General features: G+C 40.6%; 1 protein-coding gene across 4 annotated transcripts in view; it reads left to right on the top strand.

The window, feature by feature from the left end:
• The window catches only part of NUP205 (nucleoporin 205), a 558,669-nt gene that overhangs the window by 353,053 nt on the left and 187,844 nt on the right, over positions 1 to 17,772 (top strand). For all 4 annotated transcript variants that reach the window (XR_003858760.1, XM_029616971.1, XM_029616970.1 and 1 more), the window contains one exon: positions 14,046 to 14,237. Coding sequence is in view for 3 of the 4 variants with exons in the window: in XM_029616971.1 (XP_029472831.1) it covers positions 14,046 to 14,237 (192 nt within the window). In the remaining variant the exon portion in view is untranslated. The remainder of the gene's footprint in view (positions 1 to 14,045; positions 14,238 to 17,772) is intronic.

The following is a 17,772-nucleotide window of genomic DNA, read 5'->3' as shown; positions in this document are numbered from 1 at the left end:
CCATCCGACTAGAGCATCAAAGGTTTCTGCATTTCTCAGTTTTGAGACATCATCATCAGTTCCGAGCACTAGCTTTTGGTTTGGCCATCGAGCCCAGAATTGTTTCCAAGGTTATGTTGGTGGTTGTGGCAGAGCTGAGAAAAGATTGGATTCTGGTACACCCATACTCGGACAACTGGACGATTCAGGCCAAGAGTCTGGAAATGAGCCTCTGGGTCTCGCACAAGGTGATCTCCTTGTTGCAGGAGCTAGGTTGGGTTGTGAAACTGGCCAAGAGCAATCTTCAGTCATCACAGTTGCTAGAGTATCTCAGTGTTAGGTTCGACACAAAACAGGGTAGGGTGTTCCTGTTGGAGGGCCATATTCAGAAGCTGATGGTGCGGTTACGTCTATCGATGAACACACTACACCCAGCAGTGTTGTCCTGTCTTCAGATGCTCTGATGGCGGCGACCCTGGAGGTGTTGCCGTGGGCGAGGGTGCATATGCATCCCCTTCAGTGTACTCTGCTGTCTCATTAGAGCCTACAGTCTCAAGACTATTCGATTCAGCTCCACTTACCGATGGAGGTCTGTTCTCAACTACAGTGGTTAAAAGTGGATCAGCTAAGGAAAGGGGTTCCCCTAAGATCACGAGACTGGCTGGTACTCGCAAGAGATGCGAGCCTCCAAGGTTGCGGAGCTCACTGTCAGGAACTAATGGCACAAGGGCGCTGGAATACAGAGGAGTCTCTCTGGAACATCAATCAGCTGGAAGCCCGGGCGGTCTGGTTGCGTGCTTGTAGTTCAGCAGCAGATTGCAGGGTCAAGCAGTCCGAATAATGTCGCACAACGCAACGACAGTGGCTTACATCAATCGGCAGGGAGGAACCAAGAGCCAACAGGTATTGCAGGAGATAGACCAACTTATGGAATGGGAAGAAATGCATCTTCAGGTGATTTTGGCATTGCACATTGTGGGAAAAGACAATGTAAGAGCAGACTTTCATAGCAGGGAGAGTCTGGACCCATGAAAATGGATATTGTCGGATGAGGCATTCCAGCTGATAGTGGATCGCTGGGGCCTTCCATTTATAGACCTGCTGGCAACTTCTCACAATACGAACATTCCTCAGTTCTTTACTTGCAGGAGAGATCTGAAGTCCGTGGGTATTGATTCTCTCGTGCATGTGTTGGATGGAAGATAAAGTGTTGGATGGAAGATAAACTGCTGTATGCCTTTCCCTTGTTGCCTATGTTGGGCAGAATAGTTTGAAGGAACAAAGGCTGCAGGGGAATGGTGCTCCTAGTGGCCCCAGATTGGTCCAGAAGACCATGGTATGCAGATCTGCGAAGGCTCCTGGTAGAAACCCCCCTTCATCTTCCACCACACAGGAATCTATTGCAGCAGGGGCCTGTCCTTCATGAAGATCTAATTATATTTTGTCTTATGGTATGGCCCTTGAGAGGGCTTGCTTGTTGAAGCATGGATATTCTTCTGCAGTGATTGCCACTTTGCTACAAGCTCGAAAGTTCTCTACTTCCTTAGCCTATGTGCAGGTTTGCGAGTGTTTGAGGCTTGGTGTGAAGATCAAGATATTATTCCTCATTCAGTTAAGATCCCGCTCATTTTGGAATTTTTGCAGGATGAGTTAAATAAAGGGTTGGCCTATAATTCCTTGAAGATACAAGTAGCAGCTCTTGCCTGTTTCAGGGGTCAGGGGAATGGTGAATCATCATCGTCTCAGCCTGCTGTGACCCGTTTCTTGAGTGTAAAACATCTTCGTTTTCCTTTACGGTTACCAGTTCCTTTGTGGAGTCTTAACCTGGGGTTGGATTTCTTGGCGGACCCTATGTTTCGAATGCTGCTTAGCCTTTCCTTGTGGTTACAGACCTTGAAAACAGTGTTTCTGGCATCGAATTTCCGAGCTGCAGGCTTTGTCTTGCCAGGAGCCGTTACTTCCAGTAACTCCAGGAACGATACAGCTGCATGCTGTTCGTTCATTCTTGCCTAAAGTGATCTCTGATTTTCACTTCAGTCAGTCCATTTCTTTGCCGTGCTTGGATAAGGAAAGAGATCTGGAAAAATATCGCCTGTTGCGTCCCTTGGATGTCAAGAGACATGTTGTGAGGTATCTGGAGGTTTCTAAACATTTCCGAAAGACTGATCACCTGTTTGTCCTTCATGGTGGAGGAAAACAGAGTGAACCAGCTTCGCGGCTACAATAGCTCGCTGGATTAAGGAGGTGGTCACGGCCACATATGTGGCCGCTGAAAAGCCATTGCCTACTCAGTTTAGGTTCATTCCATTAGGGCTCAGGCAGTGTCATGGTTGGAGTTTAGATTGTCTCGACATTTGCCGAGCTGAGACATGATCCTCCTTATGCACCTTTTCCAGATATTATCATCTGGCGTGCAGACCCGGGAGGACGCTGCCTTTGCGCATGTGGTGTTGACTGGACCGCGGGCAGTCTCCCACCTTATTTAGGAGTAGATTGGGTGCATCCTACTGGTCCTGAATCCATCTATCCACATGCTAGGAAATGAGAAATTACTACTTACCTAATAATCTCCTTTTCCTTAAGGTTAATAGACCTGTCCCTGTATAGAAAACACTTTAGAAAGAGTCATTCCATTCCCCTCAAGTCCCTCCCACTTGGAGGGTCTAGATTGGATGTTTGAACACCATTCAGCCCAGCCCTTTTAAGATACATCAATGATCAGTTTGAGGAAGCAGTTGGAGAGTGAGGATGTGTGAATTTTACATGCTGGTGAGACTTCCCAGCTTGAGTTTCTTTTAGAAGTGATACCTTATCGTGCATTCTCTGCCAGCAGGTCCTTCTAATAATTTACAAAGAGAGAGATTTTAAGCCTGATACCCTTTGGGGTGAAAGGGCTCTCACCAGGGGCCCAAAGACCTATGAGCTTATTCTAAACCCAAGCAGGCCGGCGCAATACCATGCGCACAGGTTAACCCTATTCCATAACCCCTTAGGCAATAAGGGGATAAGCGCGTCCAAACCAGTGTGTAGCTAATAGCGCTTAACAAATGTAAATGTCATGTTGATGAGGCTATAAGCAAGTACCTCCTTATGTAAAAAATGAATGTGCGCCTGACGTGCACATTTTTACTCTCAAAAATTAACACCAGCCCTGGAGCTGGCGTTTAGTCTTGAGGAGCCCCAAACGTTTAACAGAAAAGCAGAATAATATTACTTTCTCAGCTTTCCAATATAGGTATTTCTGGGACAGTCCACTCTTTGTTCCAATCATACCTTACAAATAGATTCCAACAAATCTTTATGAACCATACAAGTTCATCCCAATTTCTATTAAAAACAGGAGTTCCACAAGGCTCCGCTCTTTCAGCGGTACTGTATAATATTTATCTTATGCCCATCTTTCAACTTCTTTCAACTCCTGGCGTTTCCTATTGTCTGTATGCCGACAATATACAATTTATTTTCCGACCTGGCATGAATGGCATTCCACCTTACAATTTATCGAACTCTGTTTATCCTCAGTTAAAAAATGGCTGTACCCACAATAAACTCAGTATAAATCTGAAATAATGATTTTTGGACACTCCCAATTTGAAAATATTCCCAACTCTATTTTCTTTGACAATCATTCTATTAACATTTCTAAACAGGTTCGTAATCTTGATATTATACTAGACTTCAAACTGAACATGTCAATTCCCATTAAATCCATCGTTAAAGCTTCATTCTACAAACTTCAATTGCTCAAACATATTAAGCCATTATTCAGTCCTACTCTTTTCTGTACAGTACTTCAGTTCCTGATACTCACAGGACTGGACTACTGTAACTCTCTTTACCTAGGTATACCTCAATCAGCACTACGCCCACTCCAACTGGTACAAAATGCTGCAGCACGTTTACTTTCTAACTGTAGACTACATGATCATATTTCTCCAGTTGTTTTCCAATTATACTGGTTACCAATCAAATGGCAAATTATAAAACCCTGAGCATAATACACAACCTCATCCACAATAACAACTCCCTGTTATCCACTATCTTACTTTCTACATTCCATGCCAAAGTCTTAGGTAAAAAAAAAAAAATCAATTCCTTCTACAAGTCCCATCCCCTAAATCCACCAGATTGGTCATGACCCGTGAACGTGCTTTTTCTTTCGAAGGCCTGATCTTATGGAACACATTAGCCCTTGAAACCATCTTTTTAAGCTAGCTTTTTCCTGATCTATGTGAGACACTGTCTCAAGTTTAATTCTTATTTTCCCCATTCACTGTTTATATGCTGTTTTAAGTTATTTTTAACTCATTTATTGTAATGATTTCTTTTATTATTTTGTTACTTAATTATTATATCAGTCTAATTATGTACGCTCTTTTGTAACCAGCCCCAAACATTGGAGGGCATGGGCAATAAATAAATAATATTGCGGAACCACAAAGCAGCAACGTGAAAAAAAAATAATGAAAAATGGTCATGCGGGCAATCATGTTAGGAAAACGGACACTCGTAAAATTGAGCAGATATTGCATCAACCTGTAGGTGGGCAAACACCAGTGATGGATCTTGTGCGAGAGACAGTGAGGGCAGATGATGTATCCAGTTTAACTTTAGAAGTATTTTTTGGACTTGAACAGAGTGGGGAGGCTTTTGGATCCCCCTTCTCAGCACTGTAGTCCCAGTGGGGAATGAGCCTGATCCCACTGACTTTTTCCCCAAGAGAAGTCCCCCAGAAATATCAATAACCAAAGGATGTCTGAATAAAGGATACCTCCCTACCTATAGAGGAACGTCATTAATGTATCATCAGTCAGAAGTAAAATCACACTTCTGGACAATGGGCTTTAATTTTTGTTTTTGTGACCTTCCAATGGCTGCTTGTTGCCATTATGCAATCTTCTTCCTTGCTTCGGCATCCTTCCAGATGCATAATGCTACAGCATGGTTCTGCACTAGTGCTATAACCTAGTAATGCTGGTTATTCATTGCTTTTTCACTGTGCATCTTGGGATGTAAATGAGTGGGACATACAGCTACTAATATGGGTCTGGTATCAGAGTGGAAAGGTGAGCCTTAGAGATCCTGGAAAGCAATGCAAAAAACATGCTAGATGTCGTAACACATCTCAGGCCTTCCATCATGTATTCTGGTCTCCCGGCCTGAGATTTCAAGACTTGGGGCATACAACTGTTTGAAGTGGCCATAGGCCAGGTAGTCTGAGTGAATGCTGTGCCAGGCAGCTTGACCTAAGCACATAGGATTTAATTAATGATTAAATTTAGTATTTTAATTTGACTATGCTATGGCCATATTCATCCAATACAGATCTTTGTTTTTGAATAGTGTGCCAGAGCTTCATTCATGGCAAAATTAAACTAGGCGGGAGGGGGGGGGGGGAGAGGAGGGTGGAGTCAGAGATCATAAGATTGAAGGAGGTAGTGAGCATACACCTGACACGATTGTGTCTTCTTTAATTCTGGTTGTGTGCTGTCAATGATCATTTGTTGCTTGACAGTGCTCATTTTAATAAAGATTGGTCTCTTTAGTATGTATGTACTATGTAAATGTCTTTGAATGCTGAGACTTTAACTTTGCGAGTCCAGAAGCATACTCTGCTTGCAATCTGGTTTAAGAATGTTGCATGAATTATCTAGGCTGTCTCTCTAAAGAAGTTATTGAGGGTGGGCATGTTATATTTTAAGGGTGCCATTAAAACATAGTGGTTCTCTTTTTATTTTTCTAGTTTTCTGCTGAACGTGTTAATAAACATCGCATTTGATACGTGTTAGGGTTAATACTTAATACTTAATGATTGGTTTCTGCTGTCAAATCAGCAGGCTAGACTGTTTGTGATTGGGTTAAGGCCATTGCAGAAAGACTAAATGAATCCTTTGCTTCCATGACATGCAGAACAGTACTAAGTAGTCATGCAAGATAGCATAACTCTCAAGGTGGGGGAAATTAAGTGCATGAATTTTTTGTTTGTTTTGTTAGCATTTTCTGCTGTGAAAATATGTCTAAGGGCTTCAGTGTTCCTCTTCAAGATCAGACAGAGGAAACAAGTATTAGGCCCCAGAGAGTGAGAAGTAAGCCAATACCTTACACAATACCTAACTAGCCACTGAACCAGCAGCAAAATGGAATGTTTAAAGATCCAATCCTGTATAAAGTACTATCCACTTGGCCAATGGTTTATATGAGTAATCTGAGAGCATTAGGCTGTCAGACCTAAGAAAAGCGTTCTGACTGAACACTTCAATGCATCTAGCAGCACTGGAGAGAGCATGCTATAAAGGAACATTGAATGCAAAAAACCACCGCATACTGTCATTTCCATTACCGCTCTAGAGCAGGGATCAGGAACCTATGGCTTGGGAGCCAGATATGGCTCTTTTGATGGCTGCATCTGGCTCGCAGACAAATCTTTAATAAAAAAGTGAAAATCTAACAAAATCCCCCACCCTCCTGACGCCCCTCAAGACCTCCAAAATTAATTTACTACAACCCCCGCCCTCCTGACCTCCCCAAGACCTGCCAAAAGTCCCTGGTGGTCCAGCGGGGGTCCGGGAGCGATCTGGACTTGGGCTGTCGGCTCCCAGTAGTCAAAATGACGCAGACGGCCCTTTGCCCTTACTATGTCACAGGGGCTACTGTCGCCATTGGTCGACCCCAGTGACATAGTGAGGGCAAAGGGCCGTCGACGCCATTTTGACTACTGGCAGCCGACAGCCCAAGTCCAGGAGATCGCTCCCGGACCACCAGGGACTTTTGGCAGGTCTTGGGGGGCGTCAGGAGGATGAGGGGTTGTAGTAAATTAATTTTGGAGGTCTTGGGGGGCATCAGGAGGGTGGGGGGTTTTGTTAGATTTTTACTTTTTTATTAAAGATTTGTCTGCGAGCCCTGGACCCCCGCTGGATCACCAGGGACTTTTGGCAGGTCTTTGGGGGGGGGGGGGGGTTAGGAGGATGGGGGGTTGTAGTAAATTAATTTGGCAGGTCTTGGGGGCATCAGGAGAGTAGGGGGTTGTAGTAAATTAATTTGGTAGGTCTTGGGGGAGTCAGGAGGGTGGGGGTTTGTAGTTAGTATGGCTCTCACGGAATTACATTTTAAAATATGTGGTGTTCATGGCTCTCTCAGCCAAAAAGGTTCCCGACCCCTGCTCTAGAGGCTGGACTATTAATGCAGGCTGACTCTTCTTAGTCACCCGTTGTAATAAGTAACTGAAGGAATGAGGAAATTAGCGACAAGTAGTACTGCCGTATCTCTATGTTGTCACATCAGCGGTTGGGGCCTGGGGACAATTGGTCATAAGCTGTATCAATAACTCGAGTAAGATAAAGCAAGCATGCAATCAACAATGCACTATGTCTACCGATCTGGACAATTGTCCTGCTGACTTGAGACATGCCGAACAAACCAGTGCTAATGCTGCCCTAAACTGCCTGAATTCCAGCATACTCAGGAGGAGACCAGAACAGAACCACAAAGGGAAGCAGTGATTTTAGAGACAAAATAGCTTCTGCAGCTTTCCAACTTGCAGAAATGCAATCCTGTAAATTGGGTTCTGGGTATCAGATGCCCAAATGCAATAAATAACTTGCAGATCAGGAGCTGAAAATTTCTCGTAACTCACCAAGCATAAGGACCCAGATGTATGCTTGCTATCTGGAAAGCTAAGGCAGCACCTGCTGTATTGTCAGAGGGAAGCTGATTTAGGTGATCTGATCTGCTTAAAGGAAAGACAAAAAGGCAACATGTAGTAAAGACTCGCCAAACACAACAGATGATCATGGATTCCAACACCTCATGCATGAATGGGCTGAAATACACAAGAGCTGCAGCACAGGTATGCAACAAAGGAACTCAATGGCATGCACGAATACACCCATGTATGACTTACTGATTACAGACTGACAGTGGATTTCATAACATTGCCATGCATAAGTTTGCACGTGTGTTTTATTAGAAGCCAAGTGCCGCATACCTAAGCAGCTTGTACGAGTGCCAGAATGTCCTATCTGACAGGCTGAAAAATAAATATATTTATTTATTTTTTAAACCAAAGGGTGTGCAGCTGCATGATAAAACTTGAATCACAACACCCCTGTGATTAATGAGCCCAACCTTAGCTACCCTTGCTATCATGCATTATTGTTACCTAGGGATAGCCTAGTTTTTCCCATAATGACTACAAGGCTGCAAACCAGTGCAGAGCACCTGAGCTCCATGTCTGCCTTAACTCCACAGCCAGGGAGGTGGGGAGCCAGATAAAAGTATGCAGGATATTTTATATAATGTATAAAGCCACTAAAAATTGTGGGACGAGCAAACACACTATAAATCAGTCAATCCAGCAGGTGTGTTGCAAAATAAGTTTCAGTGCTCCATAAAGAGAAACTCTAAAGACAAGCAATCAGACAGTAGAATTTAATAAATCCAGGATGCCAAATATTTATTAAGATGTCAGTCCCCTGACACGGAACTGTGTTTCGCTAGGGTTGCATCAAGAGGGAAAATCAAGAAAAAAACTTTTGAATTGCAAGTAGTGAGTAATTACAGAGAAACAGAAAAATTGAGGCTGTTAAACTTACATATAAACAAGGTGCCATTCGATTATACACTAGTGAGAGATGTGAATTAGAATGCACATGGGATGACAGAATGAAAAAAGACATTCTGCCCCTAATACTGTAGCTCCTGCAAATGAAGAAAATATAGATCGTGTTGAAGGGCTGTACATGGAACTATAAAGACATTTCAGAGGACCAATAAATGGAGAAATATAAGCACGAACCAGAAAGTAGATATGACTTACATATAAACAGAAGAACGTTCGATTAAGCGCTAGACAGAATGTAGCATCATACTCTTCAAGGCCCCATCCTTTCCATTGACTCTTCCTCCCCTTCCCCACCCCCCTTCCTCCCCTTTGCCTTTCCACCTCCTTTCCTCTGTACATATTCCCCCTTTCCCTCATTCTTTCCATTAAGTGTAAATAAGGAGATTACAAAGGACGATATAATCTCATACTCATGTATATTTACCCTATAAATGTAGATATCCCCCCTATATTCAGATTTTTCTGCTCCTCCAAGTTAGCTAACCTTCCTTACCTAACCTCCTTACCCATATATTACTTACTTATTTATTTATTTTATTTAACAGTTTTTTATACCGACCTTCATAGTAAATTAAACCATATCGGATCGGTTTACATAAAACAAGGGTATAACAGAAGCAATAAATAAAAGTAATTAACAAGAGAAGAGAATAAGATAAAAGTTACATTTAACAAGGAGTAAAAACTTGGGAAGCTTAAGAGCTGGAAGGAAGTTAAAGGTCAAAAATAATTGAAGAAGCATTATCCAAAGGAATTTGGAATAGAGCAAAAAGATGCTTTAATCGGTGAGTGCCAGAGTTCTTCGTCTGAAAGGTTGTAGGGCTTTCATCTTCTAAATCCAAGTGAGGAAAAAGAAGACTAAGGGTTGTCTGGAGGCTCATCAAAGGCTTGGTGGAATAGCCACGTCTTAAGTTTTTTTTCTGAACGTAATGAGACAGGGTTCCAGTCGGAGGCTTGAAGGAATGTTGTTCCAAATAGATGGACCTGCTATAGAAAAAGCTCGGTCTTTGGTCGAGGAAAGTCGTGAGGCTTTGGTTGGGGGGTAATTCAAAGTACCTTTATGATTGTCTCTAATAGGCCTATTGGAGGAATGAATTTTGAAGGGGATTTCAAGGTCGAGTTGGAGTTGATGATGGATGGACTTATGTATTAAGGTGATTGCTTTATAAAGGATTCTAAAATTTACTGGTAGCCAATGTAGGTTTCTGAGGATGGGTGAGATGTGATTTCCTCGGCTGGTGTTAGTCAGTAATCTTGCTGCAGCGTTTTGAATCATCTGAAGTGGCTTAGTGGTCGCTTTGGGTAGGCCAAGGAGAAGAGCACTGCAATAGTCTATCTTAGAGAATAACAACGCCTGGAGTACTGTTCTGAAATCTTTGAAAAAAAGAAGTGGCTTGAGTCGTTTCAGAACCTGGAGTCTGTAAAAACAGTCTTTGGATGTGGTATTGACCATTTTTTTAAGGTTTAGTCTATTATCCAGAATTACTCCTAGATCTCTCACCTGCTTATGAGTGATGAATGCGTTGTGAGGGTATGGTATGGGAGTATTTTCTTCATTTGCAGAGATGAGGAAGAGCTCCGTCTTTGAAGAGTTAAAGACCAGATTTAATCTATTGAGGAGGTTAGTGATAGATGTAAGGCAGTTATTCCAATGGGAAAGTGCTTTTGAAATAGATTCTGTAATAGGAATAAGAATCTGTACATCGTCTGCATACAGATAATGAATTAAATTAAGGTCGGATAGCAATTGGCAAAGGGGTAGGAGGTAAATATTAAAAAGGGTTGGGGAAAGGGAAGATCCTTGAGGTACTCCTAGATTGGATTTTGTTAATGGCGATTCTTTGTTGTTGATTTTAACTTTGAAGGATCTATTATAAAGGAAAGATTTGAACCAATTATGGGCAGATCCTGAGATACCAATGTGTGTTAGGCGATCCAGAAGAATGGAATGGTTGACGGTGTCAAACGCCGCGGAGATGTCTAACAGGATTAATAAAAAGGAGTAGCCTTTGTCAAGACCCAACGAAGCTATTATATGTAATCACTATTGGTTTAACTGTTCTTCATATAATCATGCGTTAATTGTAAAGCCTGTTGCTAAATTTTGTGTTCTCTGTAAACCGATGAGATGTTCCCAACGTTCGTCGGTATATAAAAGCCATTAAATAAATAAATAAATAAATAAATAAATAGAAGCACACACCCTCACAGGGGGTGGCAGAATAATAAAAGCAAGCAAAGTAAAAAAGTGTAAAAGACAATAAGCCGGGACTAAGATAAAACTGGATCAAGGTGAAACATTTGTGAGGACATCAGGGGATACAGACTGTGAAACAATGCTAAAACAAAAAATATAAAGGTATACCGATGGGCTCACTAATTGTGTGGTGAATAAAACTAAAAAATCCAATAACAATAGACATTTGTGAAATTAGAACTAATGCTAAATGAAAAGGTAAAAGAAGCCCAAAGGGTGAACCCAGGGAAAGAGGACTCGAACAGAAGATAGAAAGGTAGCAAGAGGCATAAATTAAAAAAAAAAAAGGGTAGTAAGGGGCTTATGGAACTTCCCGAGGATTGTCAAGAAGTCAAGCTGGAAAAGAACTAGGATAAAACAATAACAAAGGATACATAACAGTAAGCAAATAGAGCAGTGGTATGAAAAGCATAGTGCTAGCAAAAACGGGTGGATAGTTGGGCTAAGTCACCGAGAATAAAAAGAGAGAAAAATGGTACTAACCTAGAAGCATAGAAGGACATCTTTACAATTTTTTTATTTTCATTGCAGTTGAGGCTAGTACCACATAAATTGGAACTGCCCTGGCTTAGCACAAAGGGTAGAGACTGGAAAACAACTGTCTTAAACAGGGAAAAAGAGTGTGAAAAAAAGAGGGTGTGGCTTAGCTGCTGACGTAAGAACCGAGTTACAAAAACAGGTTGATAACCTGGGTGGAAAAGAAATAGTTAATAAATTTTTGTATATGGAGTAAGCACAAATGAATAAAAAAATAAAAGGGGGTATATGGATAAAAAATTGAGTATCGGTGTTTTGAAGATATTGTGAGTGTGATAAAGAATGCTCAAAGAATAATGGAAAAAGCAAGAAAAAGGGTGGAAACCAATTATTTTTAAAAATAAGGACAGAGGACAGCCCTATGATTCCCATAGGGATTGTGAGAGAGACGAAATAAAAACAAAGTATGTTCCACACTAATAGACAACGAAGTGATTGGAAGTCTGAGTCCAAGGCATCAAAAAATCAGTCTACAGCCAGAACACCCCAGGTTATTCACTTGGCTACCAATTCCTGCCCTGCAAGTTCTACATATACTTGTAAATCCTTAGGGTCTTCAGAGTTTTATAACATTATTAATAGTGACTCTCATTCTAGCCAGACAGAATAAACCATACTGGGCATTCAAAGCCTTCATCTAACCCTGAAATGCTAAACATTGTGTCCAATGCTGGACTGTTCCTTTATTTAAATCTGGAAAAATTAGAATGGTTTTGCCTTTATAGCACAGGTCGTGCCCTTATCCAGGTCTTCTGCAAAACTTCCGGTGCCTGTGAATATTTTAAGAAAGGAAACATAAATGGCCAAGAAAACTTGGTTCCTTGAGCTGATGCGAAGAGAATCTGTGAGCACGCTCGACCTCAAAATGCAAATCCAATTTTAAATCAAAAAGCTTAGTAAAAATTGTCTGCAAAAATACCAATTGGCTGAGACCCTCTCTGGAATTCCCAGGATCCATAATTTGCTTCTACAGCTTCTATTATTTGTCTTCCAAGTTCCTCTTGAGTACAGTGATCTTTTTAGCCACCTTCTGAAGACTGGAGACTTGCTGCATCTATGCCTTTACCATAAGATCAAATTCCTCCAATTTTATTTCTAAAGAAGACATCTGTTCCTTTAACTCTGCAAATTCATTCTGGATTTCAGACATCATGTTTGTATTCTCCTTGATCATTTCTTTGACTGAAAGAAGTTACTGTAATTCATTATGGCCTGCAGTGAGATTTCTGAATTCTTACTAGATGCCATTTTGACTGACAATAGAGAAGAAAAGTCATGCTTCACAGATTTGCTTGAAAACATTTCAGTAAGTGGGACCAATGGTGTAAGCCAAAAAATAGTGAAATATAAAGATAGGGAGATCCACAGGAATATGTATGCTCTTGGGAACAAGTCTCTTAGGCTGCCATCTTATTGGATGCTTACCAGCACCCTTGCCAGATAATACAATTTAATGGAGATATGTTAGTATAAAATAACCATCTGTATGGATGGCCCACTTGAGCAAAGTGAGAGAGAGAACTATCTCAGTAGCAGAACCAAAATTATGGAATACATTACTGTTGGAGCTGAGGGCACAGGCAGATTTTATGACTTAAAAAAAAAAAACTTTAAAAACTTGGCTATTTAAGAAAGCATTCAAGATATTTCAATGTAACTTTACCACTTCTTCTATGTTAATTTAAATTACCCGAGTTCCTTGTAAACCGATGTGATATTTTATATGAATGTCAGTATAAAAAAAGTTTAAATAAATAAATATTGGAATGATCAATGATTGTGGCTGGGTCCCTCGTTTTTAGAGCCGAGTATAAAGCATCTTTTATTTTAATTGATTTCTTTTGTTAATTTTAATAATTTATTTTTTATACTATGTTTTTTGTATTTTATGATTGTTTTATATTATTAATTTTATTTTCTTAATACTTTAACAATCATGATTGAAACCAGAATGTCAGTATATAAAAGTTCTAAATAAATAAATAAACACACCAATCCAGAATTTAAGTTCTGTGGGTGACAAAGATTGTAACTGAAAAATCTTACATTCTTCCTAAATCAGTAATTTATTCTGTCACACCATCTCCAATTTCAAGCAATAATTTCAGTCACAAAACATTTGAGCTGTTCAAAAGATCTGTTTTGCTCACATAAATTAAATTGCAAGGGTACATCACTACATATACAACAAAAAATATAAGCATAAATAGTAAATTGCTGAAGTATATATGACTTTTGTGTTACTGTATCCCCTGTGAAAGGTACCTCTCTTCCTCCCTCCCATCTGTCCTTGTTAGTGTTTTACTATTCTCTTTCCTCATCTCCATTCTTTCCGCCCATCTCTCTCCTATCCTCCCAGTCTTGACCTTTCAGTCCCTTCTTCAACTCTAGTCTGACTCCGTTACCTTCCTCAACTTGATCTTTATCATCCCATCTTTCTTTTTTCCAGTTTTTCAACCCTTATTCCCTCAATCATTCTATCAATCTCCTCCTCTCTCTCTCCCATCCAACCTACCACTTTTCCCAGTTGTCTCCCTCCCCTTCTCTGTCATCACTCTTCTCCTTCCCCTCTTTCATATGGCATGCAGATATATTGGCTTAGATTGCTTTTGCAAATAAAAAGAATGCATCTTTTTTTTCTCCTGCTACCAGGAAATTAACACGATTCTACAGTATGTAGTGGAGAGAAACAAGCTGTTGCAGTGTCTTCATGCAAAGCGGCATGCTCTAGAATCCTGGAGACAACTGGTGGAAATCATCCTAACTGCGTGTCCCCAGGACCTCATCAAGGCTGAAAATAGGCAGCTGATCATCCGTGACCTTCTGCAAGATGTACATGACAAGGTAATGCATTATTTGTGGTCTGTAGGGCAGCAAATATTGTAAAAATCTTTGAAGCTGAAAAACACTGTATCCTTTGGGGGTAATTTTCAAAAGGATTTACATGCTTAAAACTGGTTTTTACATATAAAAATGGGCTTTTAAAAATTGCTTCATTATATGCTACTTTTATGTGCATAAATTCTTTTGAAAATTACTCCCTCTGTGTACAATTTTCAATATACATACATATTTACATCAAGCTGAACTAATACTCTACCCTACAATTTCCTTGAATCCCAATGAGCTAACACATTTTGGATTAATGTCTCAGATTACCTCAGTGAATAGTGCATGATTACTTTGTATGGGATAAAACTTGTGATGACATAGCCAAATATGAATCAGTGTGATGTAATGTTCAAATGCAATCAAAGCTTTATCACAGAGGAGTTGGAAGGAATTAAAAATGATGGAAAATGTTTAATTGATACATGTAAAAATGTTTGGTCCCAGGAAACTTTGGAGGTTGTAAAGTCTTTCATGGCTTTTGCCAAAAGAATATTCATAGGTGATATTGTACATTTGTTATTGGGACTGTCTACATCATTTTCAAATTGTACAATTACATCTGCAGTTTTGTGTAAACTTTCATATTTTGTGGATTCAATAAAATGTATTGCAGTCTGCAAAGTAAATTAAATGATAGGTAAATATTTTTAAAATTTAGATCAGGGCTTTCAAACTGTGGGTCAGGATGCAGAATGGGATCACAAAACATTCAACTGCAATCACAGTTGCCTTAAACAGCTGCCTCTTCTGACGCCAGCAGAATTAGTAGTGGGAGGCATCATATGAGGCCTGTGAATCAGCACCCACTCGCAGGCCCTACAATGGTCCTGCCCTCACACGAGGTTCTGAGGTAACAGGAAAGCCTTGTGTGAGGAGGGTTCAGGGCTGCTGTAGGGCCTGTGAATTTGCACTGGCTTACAGGCCCTGTGATGCCTTTCATTGCTAATGCTGCCACTTGCAGATCAGTGTTAGGCTTGGGACCAGCCATAAGGGGAGGCTGTGTTCATGAGCGGAGATTGCCACTGCTTCTCTAACCTCACCCACTACTGAATCTACCCAAGAGAAAAATGTTGCCCCTCTCATCCGTCTACCCTCTCTTCCCTCCAGTTGTTATCTACTGTTGGCCCAAGGCCCAAAGAAAAAGTTACCTTTGACCCTGGCCAAGAGAATGTTTAAAGGAGAGGCTAAAGGAAGAGATCAAATGCAGGAGGGGTTGGATCAGCTAGCGAGGAACTAGCTGTGTAGGGTGAGAGAGGAAGAATGACAGAATATGTAAAAAAAAAAAAAAGGATCTTTGGGGTGAGAGGGGATCAACTGAGGAGGATGTGAGAGAAGAGTTGGAGTGGAGGAGAAAAAACTGGGAGGTGAGAGAGGATGAGATTGAAGGAATGGTAAGAAGGGCTGAGGAGGATTAGTTGGTGGTTATAAGAAGAGCTTGCGGGGATATGAAAAGGGCTGGAGGGAGTCAGAGGGGGATAATTTGGGGGATGTAATGGGATCAGTTGGAGGGGCAGAAGCTGAAGAAGGAGAAGGTTAAGAAGTCTTCTGGCAGGGTGGAGGTTGAGAGAGAGGATTGACTGGAGAGTTTGGATGTTGAGATGGGGGATCAGCTGGTGTGCAAGAAGGGTGAACATGGAGTAATTGTTGGAGGGGGACCCACAACTCTGTTAATTTTGTTGTGGTCATTCTCTGGGGTCATATGAATTTTCAAGTGCTAAAATGGGGTCCCATTGCTAAAAGTTTGGGAAGCCCAATTTAGATTTCTAAATTGCCACACAACACATGATGCAGCCACTATTAAATTATGCTTTCATATCGCATCCTAATATATAATTTTGTAATGGTTAAAGTTACCAGTTTTAATGTTTGTTTAGGATCTGTCATATATCAAGCTAAGGGTATTTTGGATTTCACCTTTAAAATGTTTGTGAATGGTATATGATTATTTCTTTATAAGCATTAGGGATGTATACATTGTTTTTGTCATTTTGTTTTTCGAAGGCTTTTTTGTTTTTCATTTCTGGAGTTTTCATTTTTTCGTGTTTTTTCGTGTTTAGGAAATAGTGCTCACTATTTGCTAATAGGGCACTGTATTTGTTGAAAATGGAAAATCAGCAAAATGTTTCTATTTTTTTCTTAATTTCTTTAAAATGAAACAAATTGGCTCATTCGTCATGTTTTACACTTTTCATTTCAAACAAATGCATATTAATGGTGCTTTTATAATAACTTATGTGATTGTGAATGCAGGTATATTTTTGCATTCCTGATTGACTTTCTCTATATGGGTGTTTGTAATAATTTAGATTAAAAAAACATGGCATCAGCACTGCAGCCATTTTGTTTTGGATGGACTGAGGTTTAGTGGTGATTCTATTTTTAAAAATTGCAGTGTATTTTAAACATTTAAAACGTGCTTACAGTTTTGTTTTGCTTATCTACCTATGACACTGACCTCACAAAACAGGCAGTAGTGGCAGATAAAGCAAACCTAGTATCCCTGGAACAGCGAAGCTGATGGGGCTCTGCTAAATGAAGAAAAGAAGGAGACCCAGAGAGAAAAAGAAGCTGACCAGTGAGGATCCTCAGGCATCAGCAGACAAGAACATGAAGGCGCATGGATAGTTGATATTGCATTGAAATTGTTAGATCAGTGTGTTGTGACGGTCAAAAAAGCAAACAGAATGTTAGGAATTATTAGGAAGGGAAGGGCAACAAAACGGAGGATGTCATAATGCCTCTATATCTCTCCATGGGGAGACCACATCTTGAATACTGTGTGCAGTTCTGGTTGCCACATCTCAAAAAAGATATAGTTGCACTGGAGAAAGTACAGAGAAGGGCAACCAAAATGATAAAGGGCATGGAATGGCTCCCCTAAGAGAGAGGCTAAAGAGGTTAGGGATGTTCAGCTTGGAGAAGAAACGGCTGAGGAGGATTTGATAGAGGTCTACAAAGTCATGAAAGGACTTGAAAGAGAAGTGTGAATTGACTATTTACTCTTTCAGATAATACAAGGACTAGGGAGCACATTTGACATAAATCTGAGAAAATTATTTTACTAAACACACAAGTTGTGGAATGCATTGTCAGGGGATGTGGTTAAGGAGGTTAGTGTAGCTATGTTTAGAAAAAAAAAAAAAAGTTTGGATAAGTTCCTAGAGGAAAAGTCCATAAACTATTAATCAAAGGGCATAGCCACTGCCCGTTGCTGGCATTAGTAGCATTGGATCTGTTTAATGTTTGGGTACTTGCCAGGTACTTGTGACGTGGATTGGCCACTGCTGGAAACGGGATACTGGGCTTGGTGTTACCCAGTAAGGCATATCTTATGTTCTCAAAAAAAAACAAAAAAAACAACTGGTTGGGAATCACAAGGTTCCACTAGCTGAAGATCTGGAGAGGCATAGCTTTCTGTACATGTATAGCTCTTCAGCTGCTATCTGCTCTAAAGTCTTCCTCCAGATATTGACAATACTGTCTGCTT

This window comes from Rhinatrema bivittatum, chromosome 9 (assembly GCF_901001135.1).
Source record: "Rhinatrema bivittatum chromosome 9, aRhiBiv1.1, whole genome shotgun sequence".
NCBI lineage: Eukaryota > Metazoa > Chordata > Amphibia > Gymnophiona > Rhinatrematidae > Rhinatrema > Rhinatrema bivittatum.
This window is presented reverse-complemented; position numbering and strand designations above follow the sequence as displayed.